This window comes from Lipotes vexillifer, unplaced genomic scaffold (genome assembly GCF_000442215.2).
Source record: "Lipotes vexillifer unplaced genomic scaffold, Lipotes_vexillifer_v1.1 scaffold342, whole genome shotgun sequence".
Taxonomy (NCBI): Eukaryota; Metazoa; Chordata; class Mammalia; order Artiodactyla; family Lipotidae; genus Lipotes; species Lipotes vexillifer.
In genome coordinates, this window is record NW_006786802.1 from 4907668 (window position 1) to 4927213 (window position 19546).

Sequence of the window (19546 nt, forward strand, 5' to 3'; positions counted from 1 at the left end):
TCACTATCTTGACTGCAGTAAAGGTCTCACTGGTCTACACATTCGTTAAAACATAACAAACTATATACTTAAAATATGTGCAGTTTACTGTATGTCAGTTAAAACTCACTAAAATTGTTAAGATTATAAAAAGAAGGTACAAAAAAGTGTATAAAATACGCAAACACTGAACAACAAAGAAACGAATTAATCAAGAAGGATGCAGAAGATAATTAGGTAGTTGGGGGGCAGTGCTAGGAGGAAAAGGTCTCATACACCCTTTGAAAATTCTGTGCGAACATGAATGTACTACATAATCTGAAAAACAAAATTAGTATTACATTCCTAGCCCCCAAAACTAAAAAAGACAACACAGATTGGACTAAAAGAACCAGAAATTTAGGGGAGGCACTAATTGATATGCTTCATCACAACAGGTTTAAGAACCTAAATATAATGTCAAATTAGATATGTTAGAGGTTTTTAACATTTAAAAAAGTAACAAACGGGACTTCCCTGGTGGCACAGTGGTTAAGAATCTGCCCGCCAATGCAGGGGACATGGGTTCCTTCCCTGGTCCAGGAAGATCCCACATGCTGCGAAGCAACTGTGCCAGTGTGCCACAACTACTGAGCCTGCACCCTAAAGCCCACGCGCCACAACTACTGAAAGCCAGAGCACCCTAGAGCCTGTGCACCACAACTACTGAGCCCACACGTCACAACTACTGAAGCCCGCACTCTCTAGGGCCCGTGTGCTGCAACTACTGAAGCCCGCATGCCTGGAGTCCATACTCCACCACAAGAGAAGCCACCGCAATGAGAAGTCCAGGTACCACAATGAACAGTAGCCCCGGCTTGCCACAACTAGAGAAAGGCCATGCACAGCAACAAAGACCCAACGCAGCCAAAAACAAATATATTAATTAAAAAATAAAAACAAAAATAAAACAGTAATGAAGAGATGAAAAACTCTTAACAGGTCGAAGACTCCTGCATTTTTAGTCAATGGTATTCTTCAGAAGCCTACTGTAACAAGCAACTGAATAGGATGAATTCTTTCCTAATCTCATCAACTGTTCAACCACTTCCAAAAAAAATTTTTTAATGCTGTAAATAATTTTGTCCTACGAGTGAAGGTAATAGGGCAAGAAAAAAAACTAAGAAACTAAATGAGATTATGACTATTTTCTTCTTTCTCAAGAAATGGGTGTTAATGATGACATGAAATATAGATAAAGACCTATTTAAATAAATGAGATTAATTTTCATTTAGACAACTTTTCTTTTTAAAGTCTATTTGCAGGCTTTATTTTGTTGGCAAAAAAGTATAATTGGTGTATTATGTAATAAAAGCTGGTATCATTCCTAATTATCTTCTATTCATGGTTTATGAAAATCAAGGTTTAAAAGAAAAAAAAAAGCATTCTTTGCCTTGCCTGTCACACTGCTCTGAGAGCCAGTAACAATGACAATGATTGCCACTGATCTATAAGATCAAAGTTTGCCTGACAAGTGATTCCTAAGAGATTCATGTAACTAATTTTGATTATTTTAATCCTACATCACTATTTAAATAAAATGTAACTGTAAATGTTTTTGAAGATAAATACTACTAAAGATGAATTCTTTGTGAGGTTATATATAATTCCATCACATGAAAAATAGAAATGGTAGCTTTTTCTTTTCTTTTCTTCTTAAGTGCTACCGTAGAACCCAAGATCATTTACATTTCAAACCAAATCGAGATATGGAAAAAGTATACAGAAAGAAATACAGCTCTGGATTTGGAAAAAAAGGGGGTGGGGGCATTTCAAATCTTTATTCTATGGCAAACTGAGAAAAACACAATTAATTATACATAAGCCAACCTCATATTTCAGGTATCTTTTTCTTTCTTAAATGATAATACTGAACTAATGATTTCCCCAGCCTCCCAACTTACTTGATATAATGAATTATATTTAGTCGTAAAATGGAAAATTCAAAGAAATTCAATTAAGGTATGTAAAAAGGATGGTTATACTAATAAGGTTTTGAGTTTTCAAAAGTACCCTTTGGACATTTAAAACAAAAAAAAAAGGTAAGAAAGAAAGAAAAAGAAATACCCACAGAGATATCTGATTTGGTACGACAAGTTAAATTACATTTATCCATGTGGTTCTGGTGAGACGATATTAGCATAGAGTTGATTATTCCTGTAAGAATAAATAATGAAAGAAAATTGATTTTACAAGGGATTCCCCTTAGCTATCCAGCAAGTTAACATTATAAAATTAGCATAACTCACAGAATTTGCTTATTAGGACAGGGTTTCTCAACCTCGGCAAGGCTAACATTTTGGACCAGATCTTTTTTTGTGGAGGGCTGCTTGCTGCATTGTAGGATGTCTAGCAGCATCTCTGTCTCTATCCCCTAGATTCAAGCAGTACTCCTACCCCAGATGCAATGATCAAAAATGTCTCCAGACATTGCAAAATGTCTTCTGGGGGCAAAATCACCACAGGTGGAGAACTACAACTGGCTTACAACTAAAATGACCTTCTTATGAAGGCTTTGTACTAATGCTAAAAGTAAAAGTAAGGGCTTCCCTGGTGGCGCAGTGGTTGAGAGTCCGCCTGCCGATGCAGGGGACACGGGTTCATGCCCCGGTCTGGGAAGATCCCACATGCCGCAGAGCAGTTAGGCCCAAGAGCCATGGCCACTGAGCCTGCGCGTCTGGAGCCTGTGCTCCACAACGGGAGAGGCCACAACAGTGAGAGGCCCGTGGACCGGAAAAAAAAAAAAAAAAATAAAAAAAAAAAAAAAACAGGAACAAAAAAAAAAAAAAAAAAAAAAAAAAAAGTAAAAGTAAAACAAAACCAAAAACTTAAAAAAAAAAAAAAAACAGTAAACTGTGACAGTCTAAAAAGAAAAAACTGCAATGGATACCAATGCATGGATGATTCTGATGTTGTAATTGACAGAAAAGAATTGTAAAGAGGCTATTATAACTGTGCTTAATGAAGTAAAGAAAAATATGCTTACAGTGAAGAAGATAGGAATATCTCATCAGAGAAATAAAAACTAGAGAAACAAAAAAAGGAACTGGATGGAAAGTCTTAAAATACTTTTAAAAACTTAAAAATACAGTATCTCAAAAAATAATGTATTGGATGTGTTAACAGCACAATGCAGATAAAAGAGGAGGAAGTGAATAAAATTGAAGGTAGAACAATAGAATTATCTAAAGAACAGAGGGACTAAAATTTGAAAAAAAATTAACAGAACCTTAAGGATAAGGGACAATACCAAAAATTCTGACATATATCAAATTGAAGGTACAGAAATAGAGAACACTGAAAGGAACAGAAAAAACATTTGAAGGAAAAATGGCTAGACGTTTCCTACTTTGTTAAAAATATAAATTTACAAATCCAAGAAGTTTAGCAAATGCCAACCAGGATAAAGATGAAGAAAATCATTCTAGGCACATCATAGTTAAACGCTGTAAGCCAAATATAAAGTCTTCAAAGCACACAGAGAAAAACAACATATTACATTACATACAGGATCACAATGATTCAAGCTACTGATGACTTTTCATCAGAAACTATGAAGACCAGAAAATCACAGAAAACCAACTTTAAAGCAGAGTTCTATATATACCCAAAATATCCTTCAAATATGAAGGCAAGATAAAGACATTCTCAGACAAAGAAAATTAAAAGAAATTCATTTCTAGAAGACTTCACTTCAACAAACACCACAAGAAGTTCTTCAGGATGAAGGAAAATGATAAATAGATGCACAGATCTTTTAATTCTTTAAAATATAAATGATTATTTCAACAAAAAATATAACATTTTCTTGTGCATTTTTAAAGTACATAGATGTAATGTACATGACAATTAATAGCATAAATAATGAGGAAGAGGTAACTAGATTTACATGGTTACAAGGTTTCTACACCTTATACTGATGTATATAATTGGCACAATATTAATCCGAACTAAACTAAAACATTAAGGATATATACTATAATCCCTGGAGAAACCACTAAAAGCAATATTACAATGAAATATAGCTTAAAAACCAATAGATTAATTAACATATAATTCTTAAAATTTTTCAAATAATCTACCAAAAAGGTAGAAAATGACTATAAGAAGAATGAAAAAGAGAGGGACAAATAGAAAACATAAAAAACAAAAATTACTTTAAGTGTTAATAGATTAAACACGACAACAAAAAGACAGAGATCATCAGAATGGATTTTTTAAAAAATGACATGCTGTCTAAAAGAAAACAAGTGGGATAGAGTGGGAAAATGGAGTAAAGAAGGTGGGGCGGGGGGAAACATCTCAATCCATAAAAACACACTGCGGATAGGGCAGATAAAGTAGGACAAATAGAAAACACACAAGATGGTAGAAATAAATCCAACTGTCAGCAATGATTAACTATTAATAGATTAAAATCTTCAGTTAAAATATAAAAATTGTCAAACTATATGAAGAAACCAACTATATGTGATTATAAGAGACATAACTAAAACATAAATGATGAAAAAGAGACATACCTGGAAAATACTAACCAAAAGAAAACCTATCTATATCATACAAAACAGAATTTAAGGCAAAAAAAAAAAAAAAAAAAAAAAATTACTGGAGATGGAGGCAGTCACCACATAATGAGAAATCACTTCGAAGATACAACAATTCTAAATTCTAGGTACATAAAAATTCTAAACTTGTATGTAGCAAATAACAATTTCAAAATTAAAGGAAACACTTATAGATTAAGAAGAAATTAACAAATCCATCATCATATGAGGATGTTTTAATATACCTTGTTCAGTAACTGTTAGACCTCACAATTAAAAACTCAGTAATGATACATAAAATTTGAATAGCATAATAAATTAGCTTGACCTAAGGGACATACAAAATATGCATGAACTACATGCAACTACAATTGAAGAAAACACATTCTCTTCAAGTACACACAGAACATTTCTGAAAATTGATCACATACTAGGCCATAAAGCCAGCCTCAACAAATGTCAAAGGATTAGTATCATATTCTCTCACCATATTGATCAAATTGAAAATTAGTAATGATAAAAACAGACACCTGAAAATTTTTAAAGTACATTTTAAAATAGTTGATGAATTACATTAAAAAACTCATGAAGGAAATTACAAAACACTTCAAATTTAATGGTAACAAGATAACTATATATCAAATTTTATGGAATGTAGGTAGTGGGTACATAGAGAGAATCTATAGCCTTAGATGCTTTACACTAGAAAAAAAGACTAAAAATTAACAAGCTAAGCATTCAAACTAAACAGTTTAGAAAAAAATAGAATAAATCCACAAAAAGTCAAAGAAAAATAATTTTTAAAATTACTGAAACAGAAAATCAATATATCTAGAAAGGATTAAGAAGTCCAAAAGATGGTATTTTGAATAAATGAAAGTGAGAATCCTCTGGCAAGATTGTTTTTCTCTGTCTGCCTTATTTCACTTAGCATAATGCCCTCACAGTCCAACCACATTGCCATAAATGGCAGGATTTCCTTCTTTCTCACGGCCAAATAATATTCCACAACATCTTCTTTATCCATTTATCTGTTGATGGACATTTTGGTTGTTTCCATACCTTGGCTACTGTAAATAATGTTGTAATGCACATGGGAGTGCAGACATCTTTTTGAGATCCTGTTTTCATTTCCTTTGGATATACATCCAGAAGTGGGCTTGTTGGATTGTAGGGTAATTCTATTTTGAATTTTTTGAAGAAAAAGGCAAATACTGTATGATCTCATTTATATGTGAAATCTGAAAAGGACAAACTCAGAAAAACAGAGAGTAGAGTGGTGGTTACCATGGAGTGGCGGGGTGGAGTGGCTAATCATTAAAAAAGAAACAGTGTACGATTCCACTTAAATGAAGTACTTAGAGTAATCCAAATCATAGAGACAGGAAATAGAACAGCAGTTGCCAGAGGCTGAGGGTAGGGGAGAGATGGGCATTTACTGCTTAATGGGTACAGAGTTTTACAAGATGAAAAGCATCAAGGAGGCAGATGGTGATGATTGTTATACAGAATTATGAATGTGTTTAATACCACTGAACTGTACATGTAAAAACGGTTAAGATGGTAAATTTATGCCATATGTACTTTACCAAACAAAAATGTTTTTTAATTTAAACACATGCATTTTTAAATTTTTTTTTTTTTAATTTTACCCCAACACTTTCCAAGGAACAGGCCCTTCCTGAGGCAAGCCCATTCCAGGGCACCATGTAAAAAAATTTTTAAACATGCAATGCAAATTTGTTCTTTAATTTTGAAACATGCAAAAATTAGCAAACTGGACCAAGCAATGCATGACTCATGATAAAAGTGGACTTATATCAGGAATGTAAGGCTAATTTAATATTAGAAAATTAGCAGATTAAAAGAAAAGAAACATAGGCCTATCTCAATATATAAAGAAAAAAGTTTGATAAAATTTAGGGACTTCCCTGGTGGTGCAGTGATTAAGAATCCGCCTGCCAATGCAGGGGATATGGGTTCAAGCCCTGGTCTGGGAAGATCCCACGTGCCGCGGACCAGCTAAACCCATGCACCAGAGCTACTGAGCCTGCGCTCTAGAGCCCGTGAGCCACAACTCCTGAGCCCATGCATCTAGAGACTGTGCTCTGCAACAAGAGAAGCCACTGCAATGAGAAGCCCATGCACCGCAACGAATAGTAGCCCCCGCTCGCTGCAACTAGAGAAAGCCCACGTGCAGCAACAAAGACCCAACCCAACACGGCCAAAAAAAAAAAAATTCGATATCCACTCATGCTAAAACTCTTTGAAAATGGGGAATAGTGGGTAACTTCTATAACCTGATAAATGACAGCAACAACAATAAAATCCTATGATGAACATCATACTTCATAGTGCAATGCTGAAAGCATTCACTTTAAGATCAGGAGCAAGGCCAAGATGCCTCCTATCACCACGTCTATCCAATATTATATTTACAGGGACATTAGGATAACAAAACCATATTTTAAAAATGAAAGATATAAGGATTAGAAGGAAGAGGTAAAACAGTATTTGCAGATGCTAATGACTTGCTACTAAAAAAGTAATCTACAGATAAACTGTGAATAAAAGATTTTAATAAGATTGTTTATAACAGAACTCAGCATACAAAAGTCAACTGAGATACTGCTTCACACCCACTAGGATGGCTAGAGCCAGAAAGTCAAATAACAACAAAAAAATGAAGAAATCAGAATTCTCATACATCGCTGTAAAATGCGAAATGGTGCAGCCACTTTGGAACAGTCTGGCAGTTCCATAAATGATTAAACATGAGCTACCATATGACCCAGCAATTCCATTCCTAGATATATACCCAGGAGAAATGAAAGCATACATCCACACAAAAACCTGTACACGAATGTTTGTAGCAGCATTATACATTATAGCCAAAAGATGGAGGGAACCCAAGTGTCATCAACAGATGAATGGATAAACAAAATGTGATATATTACTACAATGGAGTATTATTCAGGCATAAAAAAGAATGAAGTACTGATATATGCTATAACATGGATGAACCTTGAAAACATTACAGTAAGTGAAAGAAGTCAGTCAAAAAAGAGCACAGATTATATTATTCTATTTATATGCAATGTCTACAATAGGCAAACATACAGAGACAGAAAGTAGACTGATGGTTGCCTAGGACTGAAGAGGATGAAAGGATAATGGAGTTATAGCTAAAAGGTACAACAGGGTTCCTTTTTGAGTTGATGAAAATGTTCTCCAATTGACTGTTGTGATAACTATACATATCTGTAAATACACTACAAGACACTGAATTGTATGGCCTAAACTAGTGAATTATATGGTATGTGAATTAGATCTCAATACAACTGTTTTTATAAGTAGACTATATTTCTACTTATCACCAAAAAACTATTAGAAAATATGTTTTACTTTATAATGTATCAGAATACATGCAAGAAATGGAGAAAATTATTAAATTTTACTAAAAAAAGATTAAACAAATGAAAGGCTATACATTGTTCATGTATTAGAAGTTTCAATATAATAAAAATGTCAATTTTCCTCAAATTATTCCACAGCTTAACTGCAATTCCAATCAAAATCCCAACGGAACTCTCATAGTATTTGAGAAGCTGACTGTTAAATTTACAGTGAAGAGTCAAAGGCCAATCACAGTCAAGACACTCATTAAGAAAAAGAACAAGATCAGGGTTTACTGTTTTGCTCTTCTGATGTCAATTAAAACATTTGGTTATTAACTTTAATAAACCTTTTTAGTTTTAAAAAAAAGAGAGAAAGAACAAGAGAGGAAATGTACTCTTACAGCTGTAAGACTTCTGCTAAAGCTATGATGATAAAGGCCTAGAGGTCTTAATGTAGAAAAAGAGTAGAGCACAGAAAGAGATCCATATATACATATGTTAAAACTTGATTTATACCCAGCAAGCATGGTAGAGAAAATTGGGTCTATGTACCTCATATCCTACACAGAATGAAATCTAGGTGTATTACACACTTAAATGTGAAAAGCAAAACTATTAAACTTTTAGAAGACAATAGAGAATAACAGGAAAACTCAGAAGAGCAATGAGACAGGACTAGGGCTCTTATTAAAACACATTATAAAGAATCATTAAAAACAATGTGGTGCTGAAGCATGAACAGACAGAATAGAAAGTCCAGAAATAACTGAAGTATGTGTGGGAGTTTAGTGTGATGAAAGTGGCATCTCAAAGGAGGAAGAAAAAGATGGACTTTTTAATAAACGGTGTTGGGACAAGTGGGTAACTATCTAGGCAGGGGGGTGGAAACTAAATTAGATTCATATTTCACATCATACACCATATAAAATAAAAATGGATCAAAGAAATAAATGTAAAAAGTAAAACCACAAGAGTACTAGAAGAAAACATGGAGAAATTCCTTTTATAAAGGTTATACCTTGGAATGACAAAATCCAGAAGCCTCTAACAAATTTGATAAATTCAGCTATGTAAAAATTTTAAATCCTGCATGACAAAAATCACCTAAAGCAAAGTCAAAAGACATTAAACTAAGTGAAATAAGCTATATACAAAGGACAAATATTGTATGGATTCCACTTACATGAGGTATCTAGAATAGGCAAACTTATAAAGACAGAAAGTAGAGAACAGAACTTACCAGGGGCTGAGGGAAGAGAGAAATGGGGAGCTATTTCTAAATAGTTATAGAGTTTCTGTTTGAGATTATGAAAAATGTCTGCAAACGGCAGTGATGGTTGCACATCATCGTAAATATACTTAATGCCACTGACTGTACACTTAAAAATGGTTAAAATGGTAAATCTTATTACATACATTTTATCACAATGTTTAAAAATGAGGACAATCAGATAAGCAAACAATTAAAAACACTAATGACAAATGAGGGTTAGGGACAAATGAAACAGGAACATTTGCATCTCATATCACAAGAGTTTACAACCCTAACACATAAAGAAGAAATTGGTAAGAAAAAAAAACGATAATCCAACTTTTTAAAATAGACAATAAATATGTATAAACAGTCCACAGAAAGAGAAACACAAATTTCTCTTAATCATACAAAAGGATGCTCAACCACATTCATCACAGACATGCAAATTAAAACTATACTGAAATATATCCTTCACCTATCACATTGGAAAAAACATCTATGACAAGGCTATAAAAAAATCCCCCTCATGAAACCCTCCTATGCTGTTGGTGAGAATGTAAACTGTCGCAGCCACTAAGGAAAACAGTGTGGAGGTTCCTTAAAAAACTAAAAATAGAGGGACTTCCCTGGAACTGCAGTGGATAAATCTCCACGCTCCCAATGCAGGGGGCCCGGGTTCGATCCCTGGTCAGGGAACTAGATTCCACATGCATGCCACAACTAAGAGTTCGCATGCCACAACTAAGGAGCCCACATGCTGCCTCCCACAACTAAGACCTGGTGCAACCAAATAAATAAATATTTTTTTTAAAAAACTAAAAATAGCGCTACCATATGATCCAGCAATCCCACTCCTAAGCATATATCTGAAGAAAACTCTAATTCAAAAAGATACATGCACTCCAATATTCACAGCAGCACTATTACAATAGCCAAGAAATGGAAGCAACCTAAATGTTCATCAACAGATGAAAGGATAAAGAAGATGCAGTATATGTATACAATGGAATATTACTCAGCCATAAAAAAGAATGAAAAAAATGCCATTTGCAGCAACACAGATGGACCTAGAGATTATCATACTAAGTGAAGTAAGTCACTTAGTATGATAATCTCTAGGTCTCAGACAAAGACAAATATCATATGATATCACTTATTTGTAGAATCTAAAATATTATACAAATGAATTTATTTGCAAAACAGAAACAGACTCACAAGACATAGAAAACAAACTTATGGTTACCAAAGGGGAAAGGGGGTGGGGAAGGGGTAAACTAGGAGTTTGGGATTAGCAGAAACAAACTACTATATAAAATAGATAAACAACAAGGTCCTACTGTATAGCACAGGGAACTATATTCAGTATCCTGTAGTAAACCATAATGGAAAAGAATTTGAGTGTGTGTACACACACACAAACACACACAGACGTGTATATATATATATATGTAAAACTGAATCACCTTGCTGTACACCAGAAACACAACACTGTAAATCAACTATACTTCAATAGAAAAATAAAAAACAAAATAAAAAAATAAATCACCCTCACACTCTGCTGGTAGGAATATAAATTGTTATATCCACTACTGAAAGCAGTTTAGCAGTATCTAGAACAATACAAAGGTATGCAGCTTTTCACCAAACAATCCCACTTCTGGGAATTTATCCTATAGATAAGTTAAGCACATGTGGAAAATATATATGTACAAGGCTATGCAGCATTGTTTGTAATGGTAAAAAATTAGAAACAATCCAAATACCCATCAATATGAATCAATAAATTATGGAACCACAATACAATGGAAAAATAAACACTGTAAATAATGAGAAGAACCTCTCTATTCAGATATACAAAGAGCTCCAAGATACAGAGTGAAGAGAATAAAAGCACGTTCAGAACAGCGTAAATAGTAAGCTTCATGCCTCAAAAGGGAAGAAAGACTACGTATTTATATTGTGTAAAGAAACTCTGGAAAGATATACAAGAAACTAAAAAAAAACAGTTACTAATGGGAGGCAAGGAGAGGAATGAGGGGGCAACTGGAGCAGAGGGGATAAGAATGGAAACAAGATACCCTCCTATACTGTTTTATTATTTTGACTTGAGCTATGTGAATGCATTTCTTATTAAAAATTATTTTAGTAACTTGATAGTTACTAAACTCAAGGGTATTTGTATTGGTCAAAACTCAAATGATACAATGTATATTTCATTACATGTATGTCTTTTATCTCAAAAGGAAAAAAAACCCTAAATACTTATCTCTAGCTAATTATATGTGCGCTGAAGTATTTAGGAGGAAGTGTACTGATGTCTGTAACTTATTTTGAAATGCATTAAAAAAATGGTGGATCAGTGCATGGATAGAGGGATGGGTAAATAGATGATAAAGCAAGTACAAAAATATTAAGTGTAGACTCTAGGTCATAGGAATAGGGATGTTCAGTATAAAATTCTCTCAACTTTTCCATATGTTTGAAATTTCATAATAAAATGTTGAAAAAATATTTTATTAAAAGTTTAAAATAGAGAACTCATAGATCAATAAATAGACAAACAAATCAACAGAAAACTGAGCAAAGACACAAACAGGTATTTAATAGAAGACACAAATGTTCCATAAACATATGAAAAGTTATTCAACCCTACTTATAATCAGGAAACTACAAATTAAAACCACCTTGAGATACCATTTCCCAAAGGCATCAGATTGGCAAAAATATTAATCAGTACCAAGTGGTGAAGAGGATACGGAAATACACAAAACCCAAACATCCATTCACATTAGAATGGGTTATTAAATCATGAAGTATTCACACAATGAAATATACTATGAAGCAGTGAGGGTGAACAGACTACCAATACCATCATCTGCAGGAAAGACTCTCAAAATACACTTTAAGTAAATGATGCAAGCATTAAAGAATACAATCACTGTGACTCTGTTTATACTAAGTTTAAAAACAGGCTAAACAATATATTATATACCACCCCAATATACCACCTCAATCCAAGTCACCATCCTCTATCTCTCATATGGATAATTGCAACAGTCCTCCTCCTGATTTCCGTTTTTGCCTTCTAACACGCAGCCAAAGCGATCATTTTAAAATGTAAGTTAGGGTTAAGTTGTCCTTCACTCAAAACCCAGCTGAGCTCCCCATCTCCCTCAGAGTAAAGCCAAGAATCCATACACCAGCCCACTTGGCCCTGCCTGGTCCAGCTCCACTACCTCTCCCATCACTCTCCCTCATTCAAGCCACAATGAACCCCTTGCTATTCCTCAAGCTGGCCAAGCCCTCAAATCTCCTTCATGTCAAGAGCTCAAATGTCACCACATTAGAGAGGCTCACTAGGACTACCCTATATAAAGTAGAAAAATCCCACCCCTCACAACCCAGCACTCCCCTTCCACCTTGCCTTGTCATTCTCCATGCAATCACCATCTAATTGACCATATGTCTTATCTATTGTCTGTCTTCACTCACTAGAATAAAACCTCCATGTGGGAAGACCTTTTACCTATTTTGCTTCCTACTATACCCTCAACACCTCAAAGAAGCCTAAGTAAGGCTTTAATAATATTTGATGAAGGAACAACCTTTTACAAAAGTGCTTTTTAAACAATAAGCATTTATTGTAACATTAAAAAGTATTTTGATTTATAAGATCACAAATTGTGTTTTTCCATAAGCAGTCATGAAAAGGTAAATTAAATATTACTAGGTAAAATATAAAGCACATGTATACTTTCCACTGAATGTAAACCATTTGTTTCCAAAGGGAAGCAAAGAAACAGCTAAGAATCCAATGTGTAAGAAATTAAAAACTGATTTTAAAGAAGTCAAGGAAAACCAAGTATGTCAGAGTTTACAAAGCAAAATCAACATAAAGCTATCATTTGAATCCCATACCTCCAACTAAATTAATGCACTCTTGCTGTAAGGCTAAAAGCTAACGTAGAAAGCATTTCCTAACTCAGCAAAACAAGCATTTATTACTTGCCAAGCCAACAGGGAAACAGGAAGGACAAAGAGGGCAGGCTAGAAGGAATCTCAAAGATCACCTAGTATTAGCCCCTTCATTTTTACAAAAAAAGAAACTGAGGACCTGAAATGACCTTTTGAGTTTTGGGGAACTCAAAAGTGTTATGTGTCAAAATCAACAATAATGAAATAACACTGCAAGCAAAAAAAACATTTTGTTCAGTTGTGATCCTTGCTATAGTAAAATTCAGCTTTTAAAGCATTAAAGACAAAATACACCTCCATGGAAAACAATATTCCCAAGTATACATGTGAGGCTGAGAATCATGTACTTCTATGCAGGGCTTCATATCCTAAGTACACACACAGGATTTGGGGTGAGGGGGTACTGAAAAGGTCAGAGCTTTACAATCAGACAAGTCTGGATTTGAATTTTGGCTCTACCAGAATCAACTAGGATGTTACTTGATCCTAGTCAGTCTTATCTCTATCTAATCCTCAGTTTTTTATCAGCAAAATGGGGATAATTAAGACCTTCCTTATAAGTTTGTCAAGAATGTAGAAACTAATTAAGAATTAATGTCCAATCTAATTAAGAGATTCATAATTTGTGGCTACTGAATGCAGACTTTCAATGCTCAATAAGAATCACCACCTCTGACTGCCTCTGTTAGTTCCATGACTACCAACAGACTAGCTGATAATTGGAATTCTACTAGGAGCAGGGAGAAGGTGATGTTGATGCTGCTATCAATCGGAATTTATCAATTAGTTGACAGCAGCCATTAGGTGTTACTTGTTTAGGGTAAAATAAAAGGTTGCTTAAGATTATTTTTAAGATGTAAAAGTTGAGTGATCTGTTTCTGACTACAGAGTCATGAAGCCTGATCAATTACGCCATTCTCAAAACTGGAAGGGATATCGTAGGGCATCCAGCAAGAATCCTCTCCACAGTATATTAGATTATATTAAATGACCAACTTCCGCTTAAAGGCTTCTAGTTTAAACCAGGCTCCCACTCAAACAGGTAGCAGTTTATTACATTTTCTGATCCTTGCAATTATCAGAAAGGGTTTTTTTTTCACCCACTTAGAAGGGAAACATAATGAAAAAGTGAACAATAATGAATAAATGCTACCCCATACTCACATACTTTTAGAAATGCAAATCTTTAAATATTGTTTTTATTTGGGGGTAAGGATGTTCTATGTAATAACAATTCCATAATATAAAAGTCAAGTTCCAAAAATGCATCTTGAAGCTTATATTTACATCCCCATAACTAAATATGTCTTAGAAGCTCTGCCTTCATAATATTTAAAACACAAAGAAAACATACCTGGGATGATATCATTGATATGCAAGAGAATTGTACTTTCAACACTTGCAAAACTACAAAGCTGTACTCCATCAAATCTTCCATCCCAGTTGCCAATAGGATTATCCTAGAAATTAAATAATAGAATAAACTTTAAAACCCTCCTCAACAAAACATAAATATGAAAGTCTGTATTTTCCATAAAAAGATCCTCCAACAAATGAGATCCAAGAACAATCAAGCCATAGTAAACCCATGGATGAGCAAGGGATCAAAAGCATTTGTCATATTTCACTGGACAATACTTATCTATATAATAACAATCCATCTACATAGGTAGATGTATTAATCATACACTGTTTCAGCTAGAAATCTGCCCCTAATTAACCCTAGCTTGCTCTAGTCACTTCACATTCCCTGAGCACTTAAATATTCTATTTGAATTTCTGTGTGCCTTTCTGTAGACAGAAAGTCTATTTTTTTTTAACTGTTCTTTTGTCATTTTATGGGTATGCAAGAATTCCCTCCAAAATGGAGATTTTTATATTAATTATAAAAATGTACTCCATGAACAGCACTGTACAAGTGCTGTTCATGGAGCTAGATTAAGAGATGGCCCAGTCAGACAACTGCCCTGAGCACCAATATGGACAGCATGCGAAATGTCATCAGAAATAGGAGATGAACACTATTGCATTTGCCAGAACTTTCCTTTCAAGGAGTGCACCAGAGGGGTTTGGAATGAATGCTTGCACAAGCCAACTGGAAGACAGACAGAGGCAGGGGGAGAAGCTGGCGGTGCAATCACTAGGCAGCCTGCCCCAAGTAAACAAGATGCTCCCTAGACTGCCATCTAAGGAGCGACAGGCCTAAATGGCTTTTGCCAAGTTTAAGGCCCAAATGACCTAAAGCAAGAGGAAACTAACCCCAGTGACCAGTGGCCCTCTTTCTCCAACCTTCCCTCCACTCAGCCCACAACCTCTTCTCTAAACAAGTTCTGAATATTTAAAGAATAATGGTTTAAAGATGTGCTTTATTTCTAGCTATCCCGAGGGACCCACATGTTTAACACTGGCTCTAACTTCTCACATGGTAAATGTTCAGTAAGTGTTTGTCCAAACAACATAGTCACTAATGGATATCAAATAGAATTTCCCAGAATTTCCAAGCACAGCGTAAGAGAAACTTACGCTAGAACATTCATATCCTACTAAAAAGTGTACCTGAATTGATAAAAATAATCACGAAAAACACTGTAAGTACAAGTCTATTACTCACATCCTCTCCCAACTCTTTCTAGTATTTAATAATTCCGTACGAATTTCCTTCATTACACCTAACAAATTCCTGTCCGTATTTTCAATCTATGAGAAAAATGTTCTCAAGACTTTTTCTTCTCCTTCTCTTAATCTCACAGGTATCGTCCAATTTGCCATATTGGGATGTAACCATAATTAACAAATATGATTGTAAGGTAACATTAAAAATAAGTGACACAAACAAAAGGACAAATATTGTATGATCCCACTTAATGAAGCACCTAGAATAAGCAAATTCACAGAGACAGAAAGAATTCTGGTTACCAGTAGAATACTGGCTGAAAGGAGTGAGTAATAGGGAGTTGTTGTTTAATAGGTACAGAGTTTCAGTTTGCGCTGGAGATGAACAGGGGTGATGGGTGCACAAAAATGTGAATGTACTCAATGTCACTTTAAGGTGGTTAAATTGGTAAATTTTATGTCACATACATTTTATCACAGTAAAAAAAACCTCTTTTGAGTGAATTACATCCTAAGAAGACACTCTAATTGTCTTCTCCTCTAAAGCAATGTGCCTTTCCTCTATTCAGGTATCGATATTTTCCAGGAATGACTTTTACACACTACTCATTAAAATCAGATCAGCCAATTAAATTCAGCAAAATATTACAAAAAGAGAAACAGATAACAGGAAAAAAAAACCCTTTTCAAAATAAAGAAAAATAAGACATCATGCAATATATTTCAGTGGGGTTTTTTTCTGTTTATTGGTCAGCTATTATAGAGCAAATTTAAAGACTGAAAACATTATTCCAGTTTATTCAAACTGGAAAAACGAGTAAGTGTAAATCTACAGCTAGACTCCTGTCCCCTATCAATGTTCCTCTACCAAAGACAAATTATAAAGTGTTCTTTAAATTACTACAAATTAGTCCATTTTAGATATTCAAAGTGTTTAATTTGTACCTAAATTGGTCATAAAGCTAATAGATATATTCATAAAGATAACATAATTCAAAAGTTTCTTACCATGTCCACACCTACAAAATATCCCAAGCTTTCTTTGCCTGGCAAAACATCACAGAATATAACTGTTCCAGATTCTATAGTTTCTCCAAGCTTCAAAGAAACTCTGGAGTTTATTTCCAGAGGGGGAAGTTCAACTTGCATTGTGTCCACTGGACCTGCATAATCACTTTCCAATCCAGTGTCATCATCTTCTATGAGTTCTAGCTTGTCCAATGCAACAAATACTCCACAATCTTCATCACACTGAAAAAGCTGTTTCCCTTGATATATCCCATCAGTGAAACCTTGGCCACGACCTTCTTCCTAGTTTTTAAATGAGAGAAAAAAAAATGATTGACTGATAGAGAAAGATGATCCCTAAAGAAAAAGATCCACTCTGGGGACTTCAGAGAAATCACTGAACAAATTCTAAATGACACATATAAGAAATATAATTATTAGAAGTTGATATTGAATTTAGGGTGTTTAAAAAATAAGGAAGAAACTGTATCTGATGCTGAAATAAAATTACTTGATAATTTCAAATCATTACTGTGAGAGAGCTTGGGCTAGATTCTACATTGTGATTTTAACAAAAATTTTGTCATAAAAAGAAAACTTTAATGTGACAGTAATGCTAGCTCCATTTATTGAGTGCTTACTGTGTGCCAGCCACTGTGCTAAATCCTGAATCAATATATCACAAAAACACTGCAAGTTGTGTATAACAATACTATTTTACAGATGAGGAAGCAGATTTAGAGAAGTGGCTTGCTTAAATAACCTGGTAACCCAGCTAGCAAATGGCATAGTTAGGATTCAAATCTCCAATTGTTTTACAATAGCTGCTTTAAAAAATTAAAGCAAACAAGGGCTTCCCTGGTGGCGCAGTGGTTGGGAGTCCGCCTGCCGATGCAGGGGACACGGGTTCGTGCCCCGGTCCGGGAGGATCCCGCATGCCCCGGAGCGGCTGGGCCTGTGAGCCATGGCCGCTGAGACTGCGCGTCCGGAGCCTGTGCTCCGCGGCGGGAGAGGCCACGGCAGTGAGAGGCCCGCGTACCGCAAAAACAGAAACAAAAAGCAAACAAGGCATGAAATTCCACTTTGCAAAAATGTCAAAATATAACTGACATTTAAGTTCTTGAGAATTAATATTAATTTTGGAAACATTATCACAGAGTTCTTGGTAGAAGCAAATTCCAAGATGATTTTCACGTGCATTATCAGGGACAACTATAAGCAAGTTGAAATTGCTGCAACTTATATAACCAAAATTCACTACTTAATAGTACACTTTAAGAAAAAGTGAGAAACCTACAGATGATAATATCACAGGATAATTAACAATTTTAAGTGATGAATTCGTTTACAATTGATAGAGTTCATTTTTAACATTCAGTGTTAAAATTTCTAAGATATGAAAGTCTTCAATAATTACATCATCTACTTGCATTTCCTACTATAGTAGGTAGTTTTTAAAAGTTTTCAATGCAGCATCTTTGCATCATCTCAATTTACCATTAGAAAGTAAATCCTAAGGATTATGAATATTAAAAATTACAGAAGATTTCTGGGAAAACTTATTTTGTATTTAAAAGGGGGAAAAAACACGTGTGCACACACAGACACAGACACACATACACACAGCCCACTAAAATGGCTTATCAAACTTACCAGTAATTCTACTCCAAAGAATATTCCCGATACTGTCCTCTCTGCTAATAAGGGTCCTCTGAAGCGTACAACTCCAGGTAATTTTTCTTCCCCAGATCTCAGCTGGACTTTCACAGGGCAGCCCACATCTATTTGGAGGCCTTTACTTAGTCTGTTTCTGTTTTTAAACAGGCTGAACCTCTCTTCACAATTGGTAATTGCCAAAAGTAACTCTGTGAATTTTTCATTTATTTCTACAACATCCTTTTCATCAACAAACAGAACTGCATGTGGTTGCTCTAAAATTTTTAATCCAATCTGATTTTTCTTGCCTTTTGTAGAAGGAATCCTTGAATGCCCCACAGAACGGTCTTGGATATACTGTCCTATACTCCCCTTTGGTACTTTAAGGAGTTTTTGTGTTTGTTTGTCTGTAACACTGCATTCTTGAAGAAGCAAATAAAAAATCCGCTCCTCCCAGGAGGGTGAAGTAACTTTCGCTCTTCCCAGTAGGGTGAAGTAACTTTTTCTTGGCTCCATAAGCCCGAACTCATTGTGATATTAACTCCAAAACATTAACTCAAAAAAAAGGGAACTACTAAGTGTGTAGTAAAACCGCAAAAGATAAATTCACTGGCAGTCCCAAAGCATGTTTTTAGCAATCTGGTGTCCATGCTGTAAAAAGACAGCAAATCAAAACGCCTGGAGGACAAGCAAAAAGAAACTTTACATTTCACTCTACCTGAGCTAAAATTACGGTCAAAGACTTTTTAAATTCTTCATTGGACTAGTAAAAACACACACCAATGACATACTTCCAAAAATATCTTAAAAGGTTAAAAGATATACTATATTACTTGTTTCTACTGTAATCTCACATATTTAATTAAGGAGATTCAATTGTAAATTATCTCCAAAGACAATACAATAATGTTTCTTTCCAAGGCACTGAAATTTATGAATTCAAATTCTAGTAAAAGATAACCTTATATACATATTCTGACATTTTCAAACTTTCAAAAGTAGAAGTTTTAATAGATCCTGCCTAACTTAAATGGATAAGCTGCTATATTTGGGCAACACACAAATCAAAAAGGCTATT

The 19546-nt window shown here is 34.6% G+C and overlaps 1 protein-coding gene across 1 annotated transcript in view; it reads right to left on the minus strand.

Moving 5' to 3' along the window:
* Positions 1-18998, minus strand: part of CYLD (CYLD lysine 63 deubiquitinase) — a 50912-nt gene extending 31914 nt beyond the window's left edge. The window contains 4 exon segments of the mRNA XM_007459471.1: positions 14546-14651; positions 16813-17115; positions 18466-18924; positions 18927-18998. Coding sequence (XP_007459533.1) covers positions 14546-14651; positions 16813-17115; positions 18466-18924; positions 18927-18998 — 940 coding nt within the window.
* Between the last annotated feature and the right edge of the window lie 548 nt (positions 18999-19546).